Source organism: Stegodyphus dumicola, chromosome X1 (assembly GCF_044657685.1).
Source record: "Stegodyphus dumicola isolate Sdum_Otavi_A_Nest chromosome X1, ASM4465768v1".
Classification (NCBI taxonomy): Eukaryota; Metazoa; Arthropoda; class Arachnida; order Araneae; family Eresidae; genus Stegodyphus; species Stegodyphus dumicola.
Window position 1 is genome coordinate 54,785,451 of NC_140780.1, and position 22,958 is coordinate 54,808,408.

Here is a 22,958-nt window from a genome sequence, read left to right on the forward strand (position 1 = left end):
TCGTGTAATGGCAAAGCTGAACGCCTTCATCGAACATTAAAAGCACACAACAACATATCTTGGATGGACAAATTACCAACAGTACTTTTGGGTTTGCGTACTGCTATTCAAGAAGACACAAATTATTCTATTGTGCAAGTAGTTTATGGTCAGAGTCTCAGATTTCCTGGAGAGTTTTTCAGCGAACCAAGTATCCAGACAGCATCGGAGACCTTTGCTAATAACCTCCAGAAACAGATGGAAGTTGTTGGACCTAGACTAATTCATAAAAATTCATTTGAACAGACTAGACATTTGAATAGACTTAAAAAATTGTTCTCATGTGTTTCAGCGAATAGATCAGGTAAAAAAACCTCTGGAACCTTCTTATGAAGGACCATTTCCCGTTATTGATCGCAAGGACAAATATTTTACTATTAGCATAAAAGGAAAATGTGTTAATGTATCCCTGGTTTGCTTGAAACCAGCATATATTTTAGCTGAGGAAAATTCCCAGTTGATACAACCTGACTACAGTAACTTGCAGAGACCAGACTCAAATTCCGATGTGAATCAAAAACATTCTCGCACAGGCAGATACGTTTACCTGTTAGATTTAAGGACTGACTAAATTATTCTGATAGTGGTTAACACTGCAATACTAGTTACTACCTATTTCTCCATCTTTGTAACGTAACTTAGTTACTGGTGGGGGGAGTAGTGTAGTAGCCCAGTTATTACATGAGAAATAATTATTTTTTATTTCATATATTTGTTCATGTGTTTAATTATTTTATAATATTAACTTTAATATTTTTGTTAATATTCATATTTATATTTCTTTTATGTTGAATGGCAATAAGTAGTTCATATTTATATTTAAATTTCTTTATGCTGAATGGCAACTAGTTCTGATTCATGATTGCTAGGTTTTGGTTTCAAAATGTTGCTATGCTAGTAGCGTCGCATTTCAATAGCCGGAAAATAAAAAGCAATAAACTTAGCTATTTGTTTATAATTCATGCTGTTCCTAATCATAAATTAATTTTGAACATTAGTAGCCAAGGCCACACTATACTATCTTTCATCAGCTAGGAAACCCCACAGTTCCATTAGGAATCACTACAGCAAAGATAAAGGAATTCAATGTGAAAAGAAATTTTAATCAGAAAAATAACTGTTAAATTTCAAAAGTTCAAATCCGTGTAAACTCAGACACACATAAAGACTTCTTGGTGAGATCAATATGTTGCCACACAAATCCTTCATAGCAATATGATATGCTGCTTCATCAATACTTTTTCGTTAATTTTTGGTAGGAGTGGGGGCAATCAGAAAGTACCAAATGTTATGATTTAAGGTCAGACCTGTCTTAATAAATATGAAAAAATCTGACTGCAGAAACAACAACTTCATTCTGCAGTCTCAACTGCAGAAATAAACTTGTATCCTATATTTTCAGTGATTTCCTGCTTGCTTCCAAGCTTCCATTATATATGCACTAAAGTGTACAGAATGTTCAAATCTTTTTCCATAACTCATCACTGCATCAAACAGAAGGAATTAAAAAATATTTAGAGTTTATATTCTGCATTTCAAGCCTTTAAAAGAAATGCAGAATAAACTAGATTTTCTTAAAAGTGTTGAGGAAATGTCTATGGCTATACTGGTTTTGTGTTACAGTGCTTAGAAAACTTGGATGTGAATTATATTTCTTGTAGGGTTCCTCACTTTTATCTTGTTAAATGTAATGTCGAGGAACCCAGTGAACTGCTAAGCGAATAATCACTTAAGTCCAAAAGCAGAAACAGAAACTCAAAAAGGGTTAATTGCACTTTATTTGCTCCAAATAAAGATATACAGTCGGCCCCTTTCTCAGGACGTCCGGCAAAGCTTCCACTTGGGCTTAAACTCAAAATGTAAGAAATAAAAACTAACTAATGACTAGCTAAAGAGATTTAGCCAAATCTAACAAAATTCTAAACTAGTTGGCCCATAATATTAAATTAACCAGCGGAGCTATCAAAAGACATGTAATACGGCCGAGCATAGTAACAGAGAGATACAGCCAAAAGGCAAATGTGCGCTATTCAGGAATCCTAACTCTCTCTTGAAAAGTTAGTGGAACTTGACTTAAATACTACTCTACTTCTCATTTGCATTTAACTCGATTCTAAAAACTCATTCTGGTAAGGAATTGTAAGTTGAAGTTAGAAGAGATAGGAAAGTGGCATAAGCTTAAAATAACTGTTAGAAAATTTAAAATATACTTTACAGTCTTCTTATTGAATGGACAATGGCAATGTGCATTTTAGAAAAATATATTCCACATATAAGTTGCTGCAAAGTATAAACCCATATTTACTAAAAGATAATTGCACTAATAATATCTTAGATAAAACAATTAAGTTCACAATTAACAGATCAGTTGCTGATGTTGAAAGCAGGATAAAAAATTATTTCTTCTTTGTCTCGGCCAAAAGAACAAAACACAACAATAACAATCATTCCATGAATCTGTGAATTTAAAATGGATTGAAATTGACTACTTCAGAATTAGGAAGCAACGAAAAGTTACTTCAATATTGTTTTGTCTGTCTAGGAAATCAACAGGAAACAATAAGTAAAACATTGGAAATATGTGATCTAAGTATATCAGAAACTTGCAAACAAATAAAAAAGACAATCTCTTTTTTTGTGTGTGTGTGTGTGTGTTTAGGATACCAAAAGAACCCATTAATGGACTGTCTATGCCATTACATAAAAAGATTACTGAAGACCTGACTAGCTTTCATAGCAATATAGATTTCAGTACTTGTAAGAAAGGATATGATGTAACAAATGACAATCCCTGTGCATTACTTGCAGCATTTTCTCTATAGCCTGAGTTCAAGGGACTGAATGCAAAGCTTTTGCAAATCTACAGAAGTGCTTTAGGTAAGTGAAAATTCTTACAATGATGACTTGGAACGAGTTCAGCAGCCAATGAGAATACCTCTGTAGCAGTGTAAACAAAGATGGTGTTTATGTAGCATATCGGCGTGTGTTATGTAATTAAAATTTATTCTTATCACAAGAAATAAAACAAAATGCTGAAATTTTTCTTCACAGATATTCATATAATATCACATAGTAGTTATATTTTAAACTACTAAAATGTTAAATAGAACACAATCCGAAGTGAAGAGAAAGCTAATCTGATCTCAAAATTACAGCAGCTAAGTATACAACAACTCACTAAAACAACAGAGCTGAGATTTTCTCTCTCTGACTTTTATAGCTTTTTAAATCGGCCGCACAAGACAGCTCTAACAATACTTGGAAAGCAAAATGCGTAGAATTACGGTTACAGTTAACACTGTAGTCAACTAAATTTATTCAAATTAAATATCAATTACAGAGATAAACTTTTATTAAATCTGAAATGCACATGCTCTTGTATTTTTACTTTTCTGGCGTAGTTTTCTCTTGTGCGTGCTTATAATTCATCACGTGCTGCAATGCACAGGGAAATGAAATAAATTTAATTACAATTCTAATAAAAATAGCCAACTAAATACAAAATCCGTAACACTGCTCCCTTTCCAAGGACTGCATGTCCTGGGCAGTGCAATCCCTGGACAGGAAGCCAAACATCCATCCATTCTCGTTTGCCTAAATAATTACGTCATTAGAAAAATCTCCCTTCGGAATAGTTTTTCTTTTAAAAATGATCATCGGCTTTAGCTTGTCACTATTTGCGGCACAAGCTAACACACATGTAAATGACGTTCTTTCATGCCCCATCGTAAGCACAGATACAGTTTATGTCCAAAGTGGCAACAGTTCTGTAGTTTCATCAACAGTTCTGTTTGAATGAGAATCGAAAGCTAATGGCATTTCATCCATATTTATTATCTGGAATAGAAGAAGTTTTTTTTTGGTCAATAATATATGTCACATATTTTAGAAAAGATACCTTTTTATCTTGCCAGTCTGTTGGTAATTGTTGCCCGACTGTTGTTCTAGTATGCACATAAATATTTTTTCTTTTCATAAATCTACTACACCAGCAAAACCCTCCTTTGAAATCATTTATGTTTATTTGTTTTGCCATAAATTTTACTTGCAAGCGAATTTTTACAGTCAAAATTGCCATTCCCTTCCCTCTTTGCTCCTTTATCCAGTTTCCAAGGTCGTCCTCTAGATTTGGCCACCTTACAGTACTACTTCTTTTGGCTCTTTTCTGTTGTGGCATATTTTTAAGTTCTTCTGAAACTGAAAAGAGAACTGAAAAGTTCTCCAATGTCGAATGCATCTCTCGTCCATTTCAAACTCTCGAGCTGCTGCTCTATTTCCAATTAGTTCAGCACATGAAATTACATTAGGCTTAAAACCATCAGTATAGCTTCTGTGCCATTTAGGTGCCATTTTCAAAGTTTTTCCGCTCCCTTCTTACTTAAAAACTATCCAACAAGTACTTGTACTCAAACTGATGTGATCTGTATCTGGCAGAATGCCAAGAAAAATAGATTCATGCTGAAGAGGAAATACGTCAGAATTCGTTATTGCAATGCAGATGGCCGCCGTTGAAAAAAATTGCAGATTTACAATGAAAAAGGCAGGGGTGGGGAGAGGATGCGTCTTAGAAGATTCATCGAATGGCAGAGAAGAAAGACTATTCAAACTGGAGAAAGCTGATTTGAAAGAGGGAAGAATGTTATTGTTATGAGATTGCGTTTAGGGTAAATAAGGCATGTAGGTCCGTTTAAGGGAAAGAATGTAAACAAAATAAAGTTCACAGAAAGCAACTGAGTGGTCTTTTGTGTGGGAACAGCATCAATCTATGTACAATGACAAGGCCATCCAAACTATGTACAATAACAAGGTCATTCAAACTATGCATAATGACATCATAGGAAATATTTTTTTAATGCACCTAAGCGCCGCATGGGTAGAAATGCCACACCCCCTGAAAATTTAAGTTTTAAACACGTAAACGCCGCGGTGTTTCTTCCGGAAACCACAGTAATTTTGGTACAACTCTAATATACGCCCTAATTTCACCAAATGTGGCAATATGTGTTCTGCGCTGGTTTTTGGCGTGATTGCGTGTTCTATGGCAACCCTGTTGACGTTGAAAAATTTTTTGCTGGAGCTCGTTGATTTGCCTCTGTGTCTGAGAAGATTGGAGGGAAAGATAAAATGGTAGCTGTTGAATTGAAGTTCGGCAAAAGGAAATATCATTGTGGCTATCCTGTTGAGGGTATCTGGAAGTGTGGAAAGAGGGTCTGGGAGATTATTTTTAATGGCAGTGCATGATAGAAGTAGGGATTTGTGATTTTATTTATTTGTGAACCATAGTATAAATTTTCTGAATAGTGTGTCATGTAAATACGATAGTGATTACGTGGCGGCATGTTAAAGGCAGTATGAAATTTATATTTCTGCTATTCGAAAACGCATTAATTCATGGTAAGTGCATTTTATTTTATCCTTGTTCTTATTTTGTAGAATGTTATGTTCATTGGTTCTTTAGTATGAATTTCTGTCGTTATGGTTGTTTTTTTAAATTGTTTGAAATTTATTTTAGTTTATTTTGTTGTTTAGTGTCTAGACTGTGCAATTCGTAGATGTTTTTTAAAGTTGAAACAGAACGCTGTGTACATGGTATTATTTGAAATTTATTGTTGTTACGTTATTTTATTAAAGCGAGGAGTGCGTAGATCGTAGATTCCTTCCTTGCCTAAATTGTGTAATTCGTAGAATTTTTTTTAAGTTTAAACAGGATGCTGTGTACATGGTATTCTTTGAAATTTATTGTTGTTGTGTTAATTTATTAAAACAAGGTGTGCGTAGTTTGTAATGGATTCTTGTCAAATATTTTTGGTTAGAAACTTTACGTTTTTGCTATCTAAATTTTTTGTTTTTGTTTCGGATTTTTAGCTAAATTGTGTGTTCAAAACGTAGTTTTTGCATGTGCGAAAACCGCGTTTTTGGAGACATTTTAGGCTAAAAGTTTGAAATGTAGACAAAAAATTTAGATAGTAATATCGCAGCGTAAAGTTTCTCGCCAGAAATATTTGGCGAGAAATTTGGCGACTTGAGGGCGCATATCAGAGTGGTTCCGTAATTTTTTTTCAAATTGAAATTACCACTTCTGTACCTTTTGTGTAATCTGAAATTTAATCAGGTAAAAACTTCTTTAGTGTTTATTCTGGATTTAATAAAACAGTCATTTTTCTACAAAGCTTTAAGTATCTAGATCGTACAAATTGTTACAGTTGCTGCAATCTAGAGATTTTGAACCAACTAGTTTGATTTTTTGGTATTATTCGGTTTTGAGGGTCGTTAAAAAATTGCAGCGAAAATGCATGCGCAAAAGTGCCAAATCTAGCAAATGCGCCCATTTAACAGCACGCCAAATCTAGCGTACATGTTGATTTCAGATAGCGTAAGTTTATATAGTTCTATATTTCTTAAGACCCCATTGCATACTAGTTTAGTTTTTAAATCTTTTTTGATATCCTATGGATTTAACAATTTGGGAATTGCCCATGATGAAAAGTCGGCAATAGAATTTTGGGTAAAGTGCAGAATCACTCACTGCTTGACGCGTTTTTAAGAATTACACATACTTGGTATCCATGTGCACATCGACCTATTTTCACTAAAAAAAAATAATAAAAAAATCCCAGAATTGCAGAAAAATGGGACTTTATCTATGTACACATCGACCTATTTTCATTTAAAAAATAAAATAAAATTGATAAAAATCCAATTGTTTTTACCCTTGTAAAAAGAGGCAAACAAATACGTGAGCGATTCTGCACTTTACCGAGGATATTTTCAACGAAAAGGCATCATTCATTATAGAAAATTACGTTTGAACAACCAACTAGATGAAATTATGCTTTAGCGATAAGTCGGTAGCGAAATAGCGATGCAGGCATCCATTCAGTTATGTTTAGCAATTTTTATATAAATTATAATAATGATCTGAAATAGCTATTTAATCTTATGCTTTCATTCAGTCATGTTTAGCCTTTTTCATATAAATTATAATAATAAAAAAGTATATGAAATTAACCTTTAATCTAAATTAAAACATCAATCTTAGATAGTTATTTACTATTATACTTCTTTTCTTGCCGCAATTATTTTTGGCAGCATTGTCATCAACAACAGTTTGGTGATTTTTTACGGCCCTCGAAACCGAATGGTACCGATTTTTATTTTTTTTATTTTGATGTTTGGTGCTATATGGCAACCCATTAATAGAAAAAATTGCCAACTGTTCTTTCTTATAAATTAACGTATGAAAATAAATACAAATAAAAAATACCCAGTAATATATCTCTCCTCTACCTCAGACATACACATATTTCTCAGACATATACATATTTTTTTTATCCAATACACTTATTTGCTTAAACTAAACACATATAAACAAAACTGGTACAACAATTTCTTTTCAATAGCCTTTCAGTCTGAAATTTTACATAATTAAAAATGAATAGCTAAAAAAAATACCTTTCAGCTTTTATTCATGAATACAATTTTCACATTTTTAGATAATACAAGAAATACTTGTTTTATGCTCACCTCATCAAAGATGTCAGGCAGAGAAAGGTTTTGAGGAGTCCATGTTTCTGATATGGTAACCTTTACATTGCTAAATGTCTTCCTTGTAGCATGAAACAAAGCATAGCTAGAAAAGACAAGATATAAATGTCAGTTCTATTAGACTATGTACATAGCATAAATAACTTCACTTAACGAATTATCCTGTTAACCAGGAAACTCTTGCCAAGCTATGCAATTCAGCACGAATTACAGATAAGCACTATGTTGCAACACTCGTAACATCTGCGCTTTTGCTTGATGTAACTCCACCTTTTGTTTTTATGAACAAGGACATAAACTATTGTGGTACTTTTTTCCTGTACTTTGAAAAAAATTATTAAACTTTGGAACATGCCTTCTACAGAACAGGAAGCAGTGGATTATTTTCGAAGTTATGGGATTCTATCATAAAAAAGTGTGTATTAATGGACACAATATGACACTTTATTTGAAAACAAATAAACAATGGCAATGTAATTTGAAAAATTGTGAGAAGAGTGTGTGTGATTATGGCAAAGCCTCGAGGGCTATTTGTCTAAGGGGAGGGATGCCTTTATGGAGGACTTTCTAAGGGAAACTGGCTCGTATACACATTACACATGGGGAAAACCACGAAAACGCCCATGCAGCAAGTCCGTTCGCGGGATTTGAACCTCAGACCAAACTACCAGTGTTCAGTGACTTTACCGCTCGGCCGCTGGTGGGCCAAATTGTGACAAGAAAATACCCAATCAAAAAGGGGCATGAGTTAAGAGCAGTAGAATCACATCTGTGATGGTTGACGGGATGATATGTAAGTAACTAAATAACAGATAAACCTGTTTTCTCTTTCTTTGTTAGTTCTTAATACATTTTCTTTAAATTAGTACTTTTTACCCCTTTTGGTACTTTCCGATTATCTGCACTCCCAGTTTAAAGCCAACCTACATGTGAACATATCACACACACATGAAAACATGTGGATTAAATGCTTAATCATAATTTCTCCAAACAGTAAAAAATGCATACATCAGCTGACCAACTTTTTTTTCCTTCATAAAATGTCTGTTTTTTATAAAAATGCTATTATTATTATTTATAAGCAGAATAGTACCTATGAGCTGGAAAGATAACCAAAGAAATGATTTTCACTGATTCATAAATTTGCCAATGAGTTGCCGACTTTTCTTGTGGTTGCAAGATAATTAGAAAATACCTTCTTTTATACTTAGTACATAAATACTTTAGCATTTTAAAAAGACAATATTCAAAAGCAGTCAAATGCATATATCAAATTAAAAAAAAAAAAAAAAAAGAGAGAGAGAGACATTTTACTTCTAACAGTAATTTGACAACTTAATTACATCAGAACCTAGAATCAACCTCAACTGTTTTACCATTACATGAACTTAACCAGTAACCAAACAATAATAAGATGCAAGGTGCCTCTAGTAGTCTTTAATCTCTCTTTAAAGTAAGTCTTTTAAAAGTAATAAATAATTCAATCTTTTCGGTTTTTAAATTATATCAAAATTTGTCTTGTGCACATATATACTATAAAAATAGCCATAATCTAGATGTTAAAATATATCCAAATTTTATATATAAAGAGAATAATAGAGTCATATCATTCAGCAATCCAAATAACATGAGAATAAGACAAGATACAACTAACAATATTCAATACTGTGTGAAATGTCCTTACATTTTTGTCATGCAGACAACATAAATCAGTGGTTATACAATAGTATTTTTTAATTTGTAGAACAATGAAAGGGCAGTAGAGCTAATCAAATACCACATTTGTTCACAGTACTACAAATTGTCAAGACTAAAGGGGTAAGACACTAGACAGCACATTTCGGTATCCTTTTACATATAAAAATTTCTGGAAACTCCATCAGTTACATTGTAGATTTTTCCAGTGATGAAATTATTTATGACTGCCAAGAAAACAGATCCTGTTCTGTACTGAGTTGCTAACTAACACTCTAATTTATATAAGTGATTATGGTTGATCTTTACATTATGGTAACTTGGCGTTTTTTGGCAAAAATTTGGCGACCAACTCTCCTACAGCAACCCTCTACTTTTTTTCCCGCCGCCATTTCGTGTTCACGAAGTAAAAACATATTTCTTTTCTTTTTATCTACTGAACACTTCTTCCAACAATCTACTAGCCGAATTACACTTATGCTACAAATTTTATCTAACAAAACTGCTTAATCATGACAAATATTCACTGCAAAATTGGGAAAAAGTGCACAATACCATACTCCTTACGCGTTTTTCAAAATAACACATACACATAAACCATGTACACGCCGACTTATTTTTACTTAAAAAAACATCCCAGAATTGCACAAAAATGGCATTGCGCACACTCTTCACTATATCCATGTACACTGCTTTTTTCTCATAAATTAGAAAAATTTCACAAAAATACATGACAATTCTCTCAATCTTTAAACCCGGTAAAAAGAACATATATGAAATTACCCGATCGCGAAAACTTATTTACCCTTTCCAAATATGAACATTTCCACATATAAAATAAATAAAATATCCAAAAACTTTTACCTCTAAATCATCTATTACATTATACACGTCACCAACGAATTCATACCGCAACCATTACAAATACTTAGTGTCAGATATTTAAATAATTTCCATGCACGTTTACTTCAACTAAAACGTATACCAAATTCCTACAAACATAAAATTCACAAAATAACTATCATTTAATTAAATATAATTAAATTCAAAAACACTACTTAAAATATAAATGAGCACATACATTAAATTAATACATACATAAATACCCATTTGGAATTCACTTTAGTTACGGCCATGGGATCCAAAAATTCACGAACACTGTTTCACACAACACAGAATAAAGCCAAATACAAAATTTCCAGGTTATTTCCCGATTTCCCCCCTTTTCCGATTAAAGAACCGTATTCCGATTAAAGAATTCGTCCGATTAATATCACATGACATATCCCATGATCTCTCATTTCCCTCACACAAAATAATGCGTAATCGGAACTGAGTACTGCTCACATTATTACCAAAGTGCCAGGTAGTAACCTTTATCGCCTCCAAAATGTCGCCAAACTACCAGTTACCATATTGTAAAGATCAACCGTGATTCCCAATTGAAAAAATTTTGAGAAATGCTTGGACAGACTATTCAATGTGCACAATTCTCATGTTTGGGCTAGTAAATCCACACACTGATCAGCATGATGAAGCTCTGTCAAAATATGGACCAGCATTACGAGATTTTGACTGTACTTTTATCTCTTTCCAAACTTAATGCAAATGATTTGAAAGATTTTAGAAGAGATTTTGCTAGAACTGCTACAGAATGTTCAAAGACTATCTGATCTCAAGTACAGTTTTAGCACAATGTGATATCAGCACATTTTAGCATGAAGGTGCATAAGTTGAAAATTGTATTAGAAAACTGTCAGCCAAGACAGGCCTTTCATTTGACCATCACAGATGATGACACTGTCTTAATTTCTTTTAAGAAGGAACATTTGAACAGACTTACATATGAGATACTCATTCACTCCACCACCACTGTCAGTCTCACTACCAAATTTTATTTCAGTGCTGCTACTACTAGAGAAATACAGATTATTTTCAAAAATTTACAATTATCAGTAGACTGATGCTATCAGGTCTGTAAGTTGGCAATTACTTTAATAAGCATTTAAGGTAAAATGATTAGAATAAATTTTGATACTTTCTGATTATGTGCTCAACCCTCTAAACAATCACCACGTCACCAAAATACAGTATGAAGTCCGAGATCCAGACTCATCGGAGCTTTGATGAATCCAGATTTGGGATTTTTCTAGATATTAGATCATCAGGTAAAATTACATCCAGAAATTAAAAACATAAATAACAAAGCATGAAATGAAGCGAATCAAAATTTATAAAATAATAATAATAATGGCTCAATATTTGTTTCTTTTATTAAAATTTTTTTCAATGTAAATTGTTTAATCTGCTTTCTTTATCCTAATTCTTTCTCTTTAATTCTAGAGATACATATAATTTTTTGTTCAATTACAAAGTTCCAGTGTTCAAGGCCCTGTAATTGCCATGTTGAGAATTCCCACTAAATTGTCAATCAAAGGCTTTTCTTTCATAACAACCTGTCACTTTCTTCACTATCAATAGCACTACTTTCTTAATTTAGAGCCATACTACAGATTCTGATGTTCATTTATTGATTAATGATTGGAGCATTGTCATCACAATAAAAAGTTTTGTTATATCATCTTTATTTATTACCACATTTCTTCCCAAATTCCATTAAATGGAAAATTTTGCATTTTGTTTGCAATATCTGAAGACTTTCAAATTCACAGCTATCATCATAAATCTTAGCTACCATCTGCTATACACTATTGGTGACATCTTATTTCATTTTCGATCTGATTTTCTTCTTTAGAGTATTTTATCACATACTGAGCCAAAAAGGGATAAATTTATTAATTTAGTGATATCCTGGATGGATTTTCCAGCTTTATTATGAAAAATGATGAATTTCAGAAAGATGTTGTTTCTTTATGACTGACCCAGTTTTAAATATTAAATAACACAAAATAAGGAAGGAAAGAATAAAGCCAACAGAATTTTTATACATCATCAAGATGCAAAAACTAAAAAAAAGTGGCAGATGATAACTTTATTTATGAAATTTTGCGAAAATGTTTCGGTGTACGATCACTTTTCTGGCGAGTTTGATCTATACCTTTTTAGATTTTTCAATTTCAGAAAAAGAAAATAAGCCAGTATTAAAAAAAGCCTTTAGTTTTATTCAAAATTGCATGGAGATGATATAAAAAAATATTGAGCATTATATTTGAATTCAATTCCAGGCTACAGAGCCTTTTTCTACAAATTCTGAATGTGTACGAACACTTTTGGGAGCCACTGTAGTCATTTAAAAATATATATATCAAACTAGAGTATATTTTTGATTCAAAAACGCATTAAAATACAATATATCCAAAGTCAAAACATTGTAAATACTTAGGATAGTAAAATAGCTCTAAAAAATAATGTTTTGTTTTTAAATTGCATTTTTATATGTATCACCGCGTTTAATTATTTTTCAAGTTAAACTTTTAAAGATTATAATCGGCCATAGAAGACTACTAGCTGTGGTGAAAAATTATATAAAAGCTTCTTTTCTTGGCATTAAGATACGCATTTTTAATATTTTACGTTCACCCCCTCCCCCCGGAAAATACTAAAGCAAACATAATTTTTTTTTTAGCTAAGGTTCTTTTAAGCAATTATTCCAATAGAAAACTACTGAAAACATTTTAATTTACACATATCACAGAATTCAGTAACAGAAACTAAAACAAAGGAAATAACTTTAAAAAAATAGATAATTATACTTATTATTATTAAGTTTACATCAAATTAATTTATTCACTGAATTGTAGGATACCGGCTGCGAACAGCATGTAAAATACAAAACACATCTGAAGTCACGCACCTGAAGAAAGTTAATATGAAAGCTAAAATATGATATTTGGAGCACATAGAAACTTTTATAGTAATGGATTTTTTAATAACATCTTCACTTTCGGAAAGTGTATCATCTTCATAACAAGTCGTCGAACGGCGAGTAGCCATTAAAATCTCTAGAACCTTTTAGTTTCAGAATAAAATCTAAACAAACGTGACCACGAACGCAAACAGTTTCATTCACTATCCACTGCCGCTGATTGCAGCATTGTTGGGCTCTTTCCCCAAGAAAGTTTTTTCACTCAGTAATCGAAAACAAATGAAACACGCTTACATAAGAGTTGCCATTTTCCTCTATAAAAAGAGCTCATCAAAATACAGTTAAATCCCGTAACAATGGATCAATTCACAAAAACGCCTTGACACTACGAAGAATGTAGAAAGCATGCCTAGAAAGAATAAAGAACTGTATAAAATTAGTTTAATGACCATGACACCAAATTATTTCGGTAAACAAAATTATTTGGGGGGGGGGGATTTGGTTGTATTTGGACTAAAACTTTCACACCTTAATGCCGACAAACATGCTTTACCGGTTTATTATTTTGATTTCGTACGCTTGTGCAATCAACTAACGTTTCTTAACTTTCCTTCTGGGGAACTATTTTTGCGCTATCAAACGCCATTGGTGATGAATCGTTAAATCTTGAAAATTCCGGATTTCCACTCTTTGGAAAGATACAATCATCTCAAGGCTAAAAAAGAAAGTATAGTCGCTACTTTTCAAAATGCTACATTTGCTACTAATGTACCCATCGCTACAAATGCAACTAAATGGTATAAATGCTCCCATCACTACGAAAAGTACCAGCACTTTTAAACGTAAGATCAGGCACACAGCGCAGATCGATGCTGAGGGTTTCAAAAAACCCCGCATTATTAAGAAGCGTAAACATTCTATGAGGAAAACCTTCAAAGTAACAGATTTAAAAATTCAATTCCGGACGATAATATGGAAAAAGAAATTAATGATTCTGAAGAAAGTGTACAAGTCACTAGGAAGAAGAACCTCTGGCCACCAGTCATCATTTCAAATTTTAATCTGGACTGGGAGAGCATGAAATATCTATTGAAAGCAAAAGGTGCCGGGAAAATCAGAGGAAAAGTGAAAGAATATTCTTTAAAAATTAGAGTATTTAAGTCAGACGACTATCGTAAAGTTATGAAAAATCTTCCAATAAAGTGAAATTGCTTCCATTTCATACCTTTAATGGAACTCGGATAAGCCGTTTAAGGTAGTCGTGAAAAGCTCCCACGTAACTGAAATAAAGAACTAATTAAGAACTTTCGGATCTGGAAATTCCTTTTTTAAAAATCCAACAGCTTCATAGCTATAATGAAGATGCTCCTGTTCCACTCCCAATGTTACTTGCGGAAGTGACCCGAAACGAAGATGGAAAGTGGATTTATAAGGTTAAAACGCTTCGAGATCTCGACGTTTTCGTCGAACCTTCCAGACGCAAACTGGGCTGTACCCAATGCCACACGTTTCAGCAGCACAGTCACACCAAAGAAAAATGTTTCAACGCAACAACATGGCTAAAGTGTGCCGCGCAACACGAAACTTATACATGTAAAGGAAATTAAGAAGAATTGCCTGCAATCTGTGCTGAAATAATGTTTCTCAAATACAAGTGATGTGAGAAGTATAGAAATAGGAAAAAGAAAACACAGATAATGACCAGAAGAAAGAAAGAACTTTGCACTTTAAGAAGGATGAAAAAATTTCCCTTCCCTCTCGGAACGAAGAAAGGGGAGATTCCCGCAGTGGCTAATCGCACCAACGGGGCGAATAGCTAACAGGCTATTCACACCACCTACGTTCGCGTATGCGCACAATCAGCCCAGGTACCAGCATTTTACGCCGATTTCCGTAAGGCAGGCGGTAGCAAGAGCGAAGGTTGTTAACCTTAACTCTGCAATAGAAAGGGTTGTTAATAGTTCACCAGCAAGAGAATAAATTGCAAGTAATAATTATCAGTTACAAAGAGAGGTCAATTTATATACATGATAATGTTCAGGAAATGTTTAGATAAAATAGGGATTTAATGATGGTTCTAATTGCAAGCGAGGACGTGTGATTAGTTAAAAAATCTTTAATGTATTGACAAAAAGGCTACAGAAATTACTTAAATTCTTTTATTTAACAGAAGAATTTTTATTCAAATTTAGACTCTAATCTTATAGTATAGGACTGTTAGAATTTATTATTCAATAAGAAAATTTACTGAAAATTATAATATTCTTATATATTCATCACTTTTTCAGTATGCACACATATTTATAGGTTCAAATGCCACATTTCAAAATCAAAGTTATTTATGAAATAAAACCTTATAAAATCTGATAAATCATTTGTGTGTGCAAATTTTTAAATCTAAATCACTTACATTAAATTATTTCTGTCTTTTAAATTACACCTCATAATTTTTTCAATTAAATTTATTAATGTGTTTGTACTAATATTTCAAAGTACTTTTGTCCTGAAAATTTGTACTTTCTAAGTATTTCCATAAAAAAATAAACAGGCATACAGAATTGTTAATAACCAGCATTATATGATTAATTATTCGTTTAATAGTTGATTTAATTGCTTTTAACTTATTTCATGTCTAAATTTTCTACACAAAAATCCTCTGTCTAATTTTTATTATCTTTTCTCTGTCGAAAATTTTCAAAGAGGAAGGAATTAACGTGTTGTTTGCGCAAAACACATCTTTGAAGCTAAATGTATTCTAAGAAGCACACAAAATGTAAACGAGATCTTGTCTCCCCTCCAAATCAATCATTTAATCTATTCCAACCGTTTAGAAAAACGATAAACATTGCGAACACAAAAATCTGCCCTTTTTTATATATACATTAATAAAAGGAAACGTCTTCCTTCTTTTTATAAGAAAAGGAACCCATTTTCCTTTCTAAACTTTTGAAAGTCGCCAACGCTTAAAAAATGATAAACGACGCCAACGTAGTAACCCGCTTTTGAAAAAGAGTTTCATTACAACACTTAGGCAGTTCGCGTACGTAGAATCCGAGCTTTTCGATTGGGTTCAAATGACGGATCTGACGACTCAATGCAAAAGCGTGGTTAATGTTGGTGCGAATAGCTTAAGCGGCTAATCGCACCGCTGGTGCGAATAGCATCGGCCGGAGATTCCAGCTCACAAGACTGCCTGAGGAAAACCTGAAAGAAATTGGAATGGTCTAATTTTTTTTGTGTGGTTAAAATGCCAACCATTGAAAGTCAGAGAATCTGCAATAATTTAAAAACTCTAAGACTTTTATGGAGAAAACCGAAGTCAGGATGAATGCATTTAACTATTTTGCATCTCTGGACTCTGAATTCTAAGAAATCAACTGATATGCAGAATTACTTCTTATTTATTCATGAAATCATTGCTGTGTAAGTGCTTATTAGTGCATTTGTTTCGCTCCTAGATGCGAAGTCCCACTAGCTATGTGTTAATGACTCTAAACCAGTGCTCCGCAACCTTTTCACCTGCGACTCACAAAAAATCTTTCTGGAATTTCGTGGCACACCAAAGAGTTCCGAGTTATCAAGGAAGTGCCGAAAAAATTCAAATGCTGACACACTTACAATCACACACACACACCCACACAACAGTGAAATATACAAAAACATTTAAAATAGACATTATTAAGGAAAAAAATTGTCATTGTGTATTAAATACAAGATAAAAAATTGCAAAATGTCAAATACATGTATTTGATTGCGGCACACCTAAATTCTACTCATGGCACACCGGTTGCGGAGCACTGCTCTAAACTATGAACCTAAAGATCTTCGGTTTGGGTCTCGACATTTTAACTTTCCATTTAACCAAAATTCTTCTTCAATTTATTAGATTTTTACTATTATTTTATTCTTGCATTGTATTTTTACCTGTACAATATTTTATGTATTTTTCAAAAAGATTTTTTCATCTTCCTGTTAACTGCTGCAGTTTTGGAGTAAACATCGACCCACAGATTTTGACAGCTATCCGGAAACTCTGAAAACTTTCATTCTTTGCTGAGTTCTATTTACCAGGTACTTGTCGTCCCCGTCTATGGGCACACTGTGCAATAGCACCTTACCTCTCCTAATTTCCCGCGAATGCTTTCAAAGGACAATTTGAGGATACTAGTAAAAATTTAGAATAGTAAGAAGTCGAAGCTAGAAAAATGAAAAAGTTCCAAGTTCCAGCCCCATAAATTTCATTCAGTCACCAACTCTATGACTGTTGATGAGCCACGTAACAACTGCAAGCGTCCACTCTGCCCATCTACTGACTCCATGAAGGAAATCGCAGCTCCTTTTCTGACGAAGGGACCTCTCTAGATGTTGACAGCTCAAAAGACGATCCAAATTTATATTTTAAAAAGATTTCAAAAAAATTAAGATGAACGCACGGAAAAAGACCAATTTCTGCAACGACTACTGCCTGAAAAGAGAATTCGGCTACCTCATACCCACTCAAGCCAGAAACTTCAGAATTTGCCTGCGCCGATCTTGGCACCTTCTCAACGGCCAATCAACGAAACTGCCTTGAACGAACCATCGAATCAAACAGCAAGCCCCACCCATGACACCCCCCCTGGAAAGACTGCAAGGAAATTATTATTCCTTGTATCCCTTCCCGATTATTGCCAAATATAATCGACATAATTGGTACGATTTAGTGAAACAATTCAAATCACACAAATTTAGCCATCGTGATTACACTCCCGAGATGATTAGGGATTGAATTAAAATTCTGGTTCTTAATCCAAAAATCTACTGACAAATGACCAACATCCTTCCTACTTGATGAAGGGGCTTATTTCAACGCTTTCCCACTCCCCGAAACAAGCCCCTGACACACCTAAAATTAGTTATACGCAGCTTGCTCAATTACATCCGGACAGAGGATACTCTTAATAAATTAGAAGAGCTTGGCTTTCAAGTCAAATCTGTTAGCCAGAATGAGAAAACAGAAAGAGAAATGGAGAAATTACGAAACTCCCGCTCTTCGTCATCACCCTTCCCCGTACAGAGAGATCAAAGAAACTTGTACCATGTATGCTAAATTCTTCAAATGAAGATTAAAGTTGAAGCGCATAAAGGAAGAGCTGGGCCTCTGCAATGCTACAGATATTACTGGTTCCATATTACGCAGAGTACCTGTAACCATGAACCCAGATGCCTCCGCTGTGGACAAAATCATGAATCGTCGTAGCCAAATGGACCATAATGCACCTAAGTCTGGCAACTGTCAGATTTTTCACACATGAAGCTTTAGAAGACATCACAAAAGTGAAGTCCTATGCAGACAGATTTGTTACCAAAAATCTTACTCGAATGCACTGTCAAGTGAATCTCACCTGATGCCTTAACTGAGGCTAAACAAGTCCTAAAAAATCTCACGGACCTAGTCTCTGTCATCAGATAGTTAAGTCCTCTCATTGCCAAAATTGGTGACAAGGAAAATTTAATTGATGACCAGACCAGCAACTCAAATAATGGACCAATAAGACATTAAATAAGCTCTCATTCGTATCATGATCTAGAAAGCTAGGAGCCCCACGTCAGACTGCATAAATTGCATTACTTCTTAATAGATCATAACAGTAATATCGGCATTATAATTGAGACTCATGATTCTCCTGGACAGAGACATACCCAAACTATACTTCTTATAGATGTGACCGCATCATCCATCTCGGTGGAGGTGTCTTGCGCTACATAAGAAGGAGCTATCAATCCTGCCTAATTAGAGAAAAAAGAGCGCCAAGTTACGAAATTGTCACCTCCTGTGTCTCTCGGCCTTCCTAAGATAATGTCTACTTCAGTATAGTTTACAATGTACCCAAAAGTAAACTGTCACATGAGTTATTGTCTGAAATTCTTCGGATGGACACTCCTACAATTGTGGATGGTGATCTTAATGCCAAACATAAAGACTGGAAATGCAAAAAGACTAAGCCGAATGGTAATATTCTGCATACTTTTATGCTTAACAACCTGTCTGCACCATACTGCACCATATGTCTGCGGAAAATACACCTTTTGTGCAAGCAGTCTTGATTATTCGGACATTCTGGATTTACTTGTTACCACGACTTCTATATTTGTCGCAACGGAAGTCAAGCATGAATTGAGCTCATATCATGTGCCCATCATTGCTGTATTGGGAATTACTAAACCTGAGTCAACAGCTTTCAAAACACTTACGGACTGGAGCCTTTTTCAAAATGTATTTTCAAATAACCCACCTGAACTCGAAATGCTGAAAACTGCGAAGGATATTAACGAACCAATCAATAATTTTACCATCAACATTCGAGATGGCATTAGTGATGTGGCTGAACAAATCAGCAGCAGTGATCGTATTTTTAGATTTTCCACCCATCTCAAAAGTGCAATTCCTGAAACGAAATGTCTCCGCAAAAGCTATCACCTTACCTGAATTCTGATTTCAAACGAGACGCTAATCAGACAACATAAGCACGATATTTGGAACCAACGAATGGAAAGTCAGTGAGAGCTTTTTCTGGAACACCATCAAGAATTTCAAACACAAATTTTCTTGCCCATCTTAAGTGGTGATCAAATTAGTCTCACAAATCAAGATAAATCATGTATTTTTGCTAAATGTTTCAGAGAGCAGTTCACGCCGAACTCCTGGCATACGGACAATCAACCAGAAACGAACAGCCTCTTCCGTGTTCGTAATTGGCTCAACGTTCTGACTACCCGAAATGCCCTGCCTTGTCCACGCCTAATGATAGTTAGGATTTAATTAAAAGATTTAAAGATTCTCTAAGCTGCAGGAATAGATGGAATTTTTAATTCTATTATCCGGAAATTTCCCTCTAACATGACGGCGAAGTACGCTTCTCTTGTTAATACATACCTCTTCAGTTCGTACTTCCCAAGCATCTGGACAAAGGCCAAAACTATAATGATTTCGAAGCCTGGTAAAGATTACTACAAGCCTGAAGGTTACAGACCTATAAGTATTCTGCGCGGACTAGGAAATGTGTTCGAAAGAGTTATCAGACAGAGGATGAAACCTTACTTCCTGAAATCTTTTTCCTGAACAGTTAGGCTTTCACCAACAACTGTCCACTGCCAAGCAACTCACAAGGATTGCCGAATTTATTGAGGCTGTCCTGCACTTCAAACTTAACAATGCTGTCTTCATGCTTGACGTAGCTAAGGCTTTTGACCGCGTCTGGCACAAGGGGCTCATCGGTAAATTGATCGATCTGCGTTTTGCTTGAGAAATGATTTTACTTCTACACTCATTGACTAACCGCCCTTTCCAAGTTTCGGCTGGCAGTTCTATTTCGGAAGAGACTCCAGTCAATGCTGATGCATCCCAAGGGTCAACCGTCGGCCGACTTATGTATTTATTTTACCTTGCTTACTTCCCCAAACCCATCTCTAGTTCTACCTCAATGTTTGCTTGTTACGCTGACGACACAGCCTTGGATGTAAAGTCAGCTAACGTTAATTATTCCATCGCGAAGTTGCAAGAAAACATGCCGCTCATTTAAGACTGGTGTTTTCAATAAACGCACAGAATGTTTCAATAAACGCACAGAAATCCCAGTTTCTTCTGATCAGACGAAGAAAGAGAAAAGCTGTGATAAAAAGTCTACTTCTACTTTCAGAACCTGTTCCGATTGTCTATCAGGTAAATAAGATTAATAATATAAATTATGCAATTAAGAAGATGCAAGGGGACATCCCTGTTACAGGGGACTTGTATTGTAAGGGAAAAGTGTGCATCTATGCCCAAAAATCTCAATTACTTCTAATCAAGAGTGGAAAAGTAGCAAGTCGTACTAATACAAATCTTCTTCTTTTTGATAAACCACTACCAATCGTGAATTAAGCCAAGTATCTGAGTGATGTCCTAAATGAAAGGCTGACTTAGGCTCACCATATTCAGCAGATCAGAATCAAGGCTACAAAAGTTATGAAATGTTTACTGCAAATAATTGGAAAATACTCCAAACTTCATCTTCCCCAAAGACGGTTACTGTAGATATTCGTAATAAGCTGTATTATGAGATACGCATTGCCTGCTTGGGCCGCAGCAACTAAAATCGATATAAAGAAACTACTAACTGTGTAGAGCAAGTTTCTTAGGGTTATGATTAATGCCCATTATTTTGAAAGAAGCAAGCTCTTACACGAGGATTCAAAACTTTAATTCATGGATGAGTTTCTTCAAAAAGCAAATGAAAACTTCTACAAGAATGCTCTCAGCTGTGAGCATTTGAACTATTTCAGTATGTTTCATTATGAAATATTAAATGAAGGTAGATAACTGTGCTCATTTGCAGCGCATATGACAAATCAAAATTTTCCTACTTAGTAATACAAAGTTACTATTCAAGATGGACTTTGTAAATTTTCATTAATTATAATTCTCATCTAATGTCATCTAATGTCAGGGAAATTCTACTGACTTTCCCTGACATTAGATGGTGCCACATTACTATGAAATTACTCGCTGACTGTGTCAAGGAGGCTCTCCAGTGTACTTGCCTAGCAAACCTGAATGAATGTGCATTTTTTACTATATAGTATCTCCTTGTATCTGTGTTTATTTTAGTGATGATCTGCAAATGTTGAAATCTTTCTTCTGAAATCAGTCAACCGAGTGGTTTTGCTTACGTAGATGCTTACATCATAAACTTTGGCTGCACAAGCATTCATAGCATGTAAACTTTGCATTTTGAATATAAAATTTTTGCATTTTTTAATTACTAAAAACCCCAGTCGCCCTCTAAAAGGGGGAGTGTATAAGGTATTTCTCCTGTCTTCTTAGCATGCCTTCGTAGTGTAGTGGTCAGCATGGTGGGCGCGTATTCCAGAGGTCCGTGGTTCGATTCCCGGCGAAGGCGTTGCTTATTTTTCTTTTCTTCCCGTTTCAAAAATAACTTAATGACTCTACAGTGGCGCCCGAACTAAAAAAGGGTGGTGGATGATGATTCTCCACACTCAGGATTTGGCGATTGGGTCCCCTAAAAACCCCAGTCGCCCTTTAAAAGGGGGAGTATATAAGGTATTTCTCTCGCTTTCTTGGCATGCCTTCGTGCTGTGGTGGTCTGTACGCTTGGCGCGTATTCCAGAGGTCTGCGGTTCGATTCCCGGCGAAAGCGTTGCTCATTTTTCATCAGTCCTGCTTCCAATTAACATAATGTCTGTACAAAAGAAATTCGCACCCTTATTCATTAATTTTTTAATGAAAAATGGGACATCCATAGAGAAAATATTATTCAAGATTCTAACGCGGTATGGTTACTTGCCAAAGTCATCAAAGCAAATCAAAATAAAATAGGTCTCATAGATTCTCAGTCTTGCCCAATTAACTCCGAAGAAGAAATCTGCGAATATATGGCTTCAAAAATATGTTTACTAATAATGATATGGAAGATGCAGATAGAAACATGGAAACTGAAAATTTCATGATTAACTTCAAGACACAAGACAGTACAGATCACACAGGCCACACTAACATTGAAAGAACCATTACTATTATTAAGAACCTCAAGCCAAGAAAAGCCCCAGGATTTGACAGGATTAAAAAGTAAAGCACTTAAAATGCTCTCACATAATTTTTTTAATGCTTTGGTCAAAATTTTAAGAAAATGATATTCCATTGTTCATTAAATTATCAGTTTAATAGACAATATTGGGGACTCCTTCAACAACAACAAAAAGAAACTGTGGCTTCATGCTATATTGACATAGAAAAAGCTTTTGACAAAGTATGGCATGATGCTATTTTCTTAAAATTATTTATCTTCAGATGGCATGACGCATTCATTAAAAT

General features: G+C 34.4%; 1 protein-coding gene across 1 annotated transcript in view; it reads right to left on the bottom strand.

The window, feature by feature from the left end:
* The window catches only part of LOC118201211 (sugar phosphate exchanger 3-like), a 69,919-nt gene extending 56,541 nt beyond the window's left edge, over window positions 1-13,378 (bottom strand). The window contains exons 1-2 of the mRNA XM_035373270.2: window positions 13,094-13,378; window positions 7,564-7,669 (exon numbers count right to left, since the gene is read on the bottom strand). Of these exons, the coding sequence (XP_035229161.1) occupies window positions 7,564-7,669; window positions 13,094-13,233 (246 nt within the window). The 5' untranslated portion in view covers window positions 13,234-13,378. The remainder of the gene's footprint in view (window positions 1-7,563; window positions 7,670-13,093) is intronic.
* Between the last annotated feature and the right edge of the window lie 9,580 nt (window positions 13,379-22,958).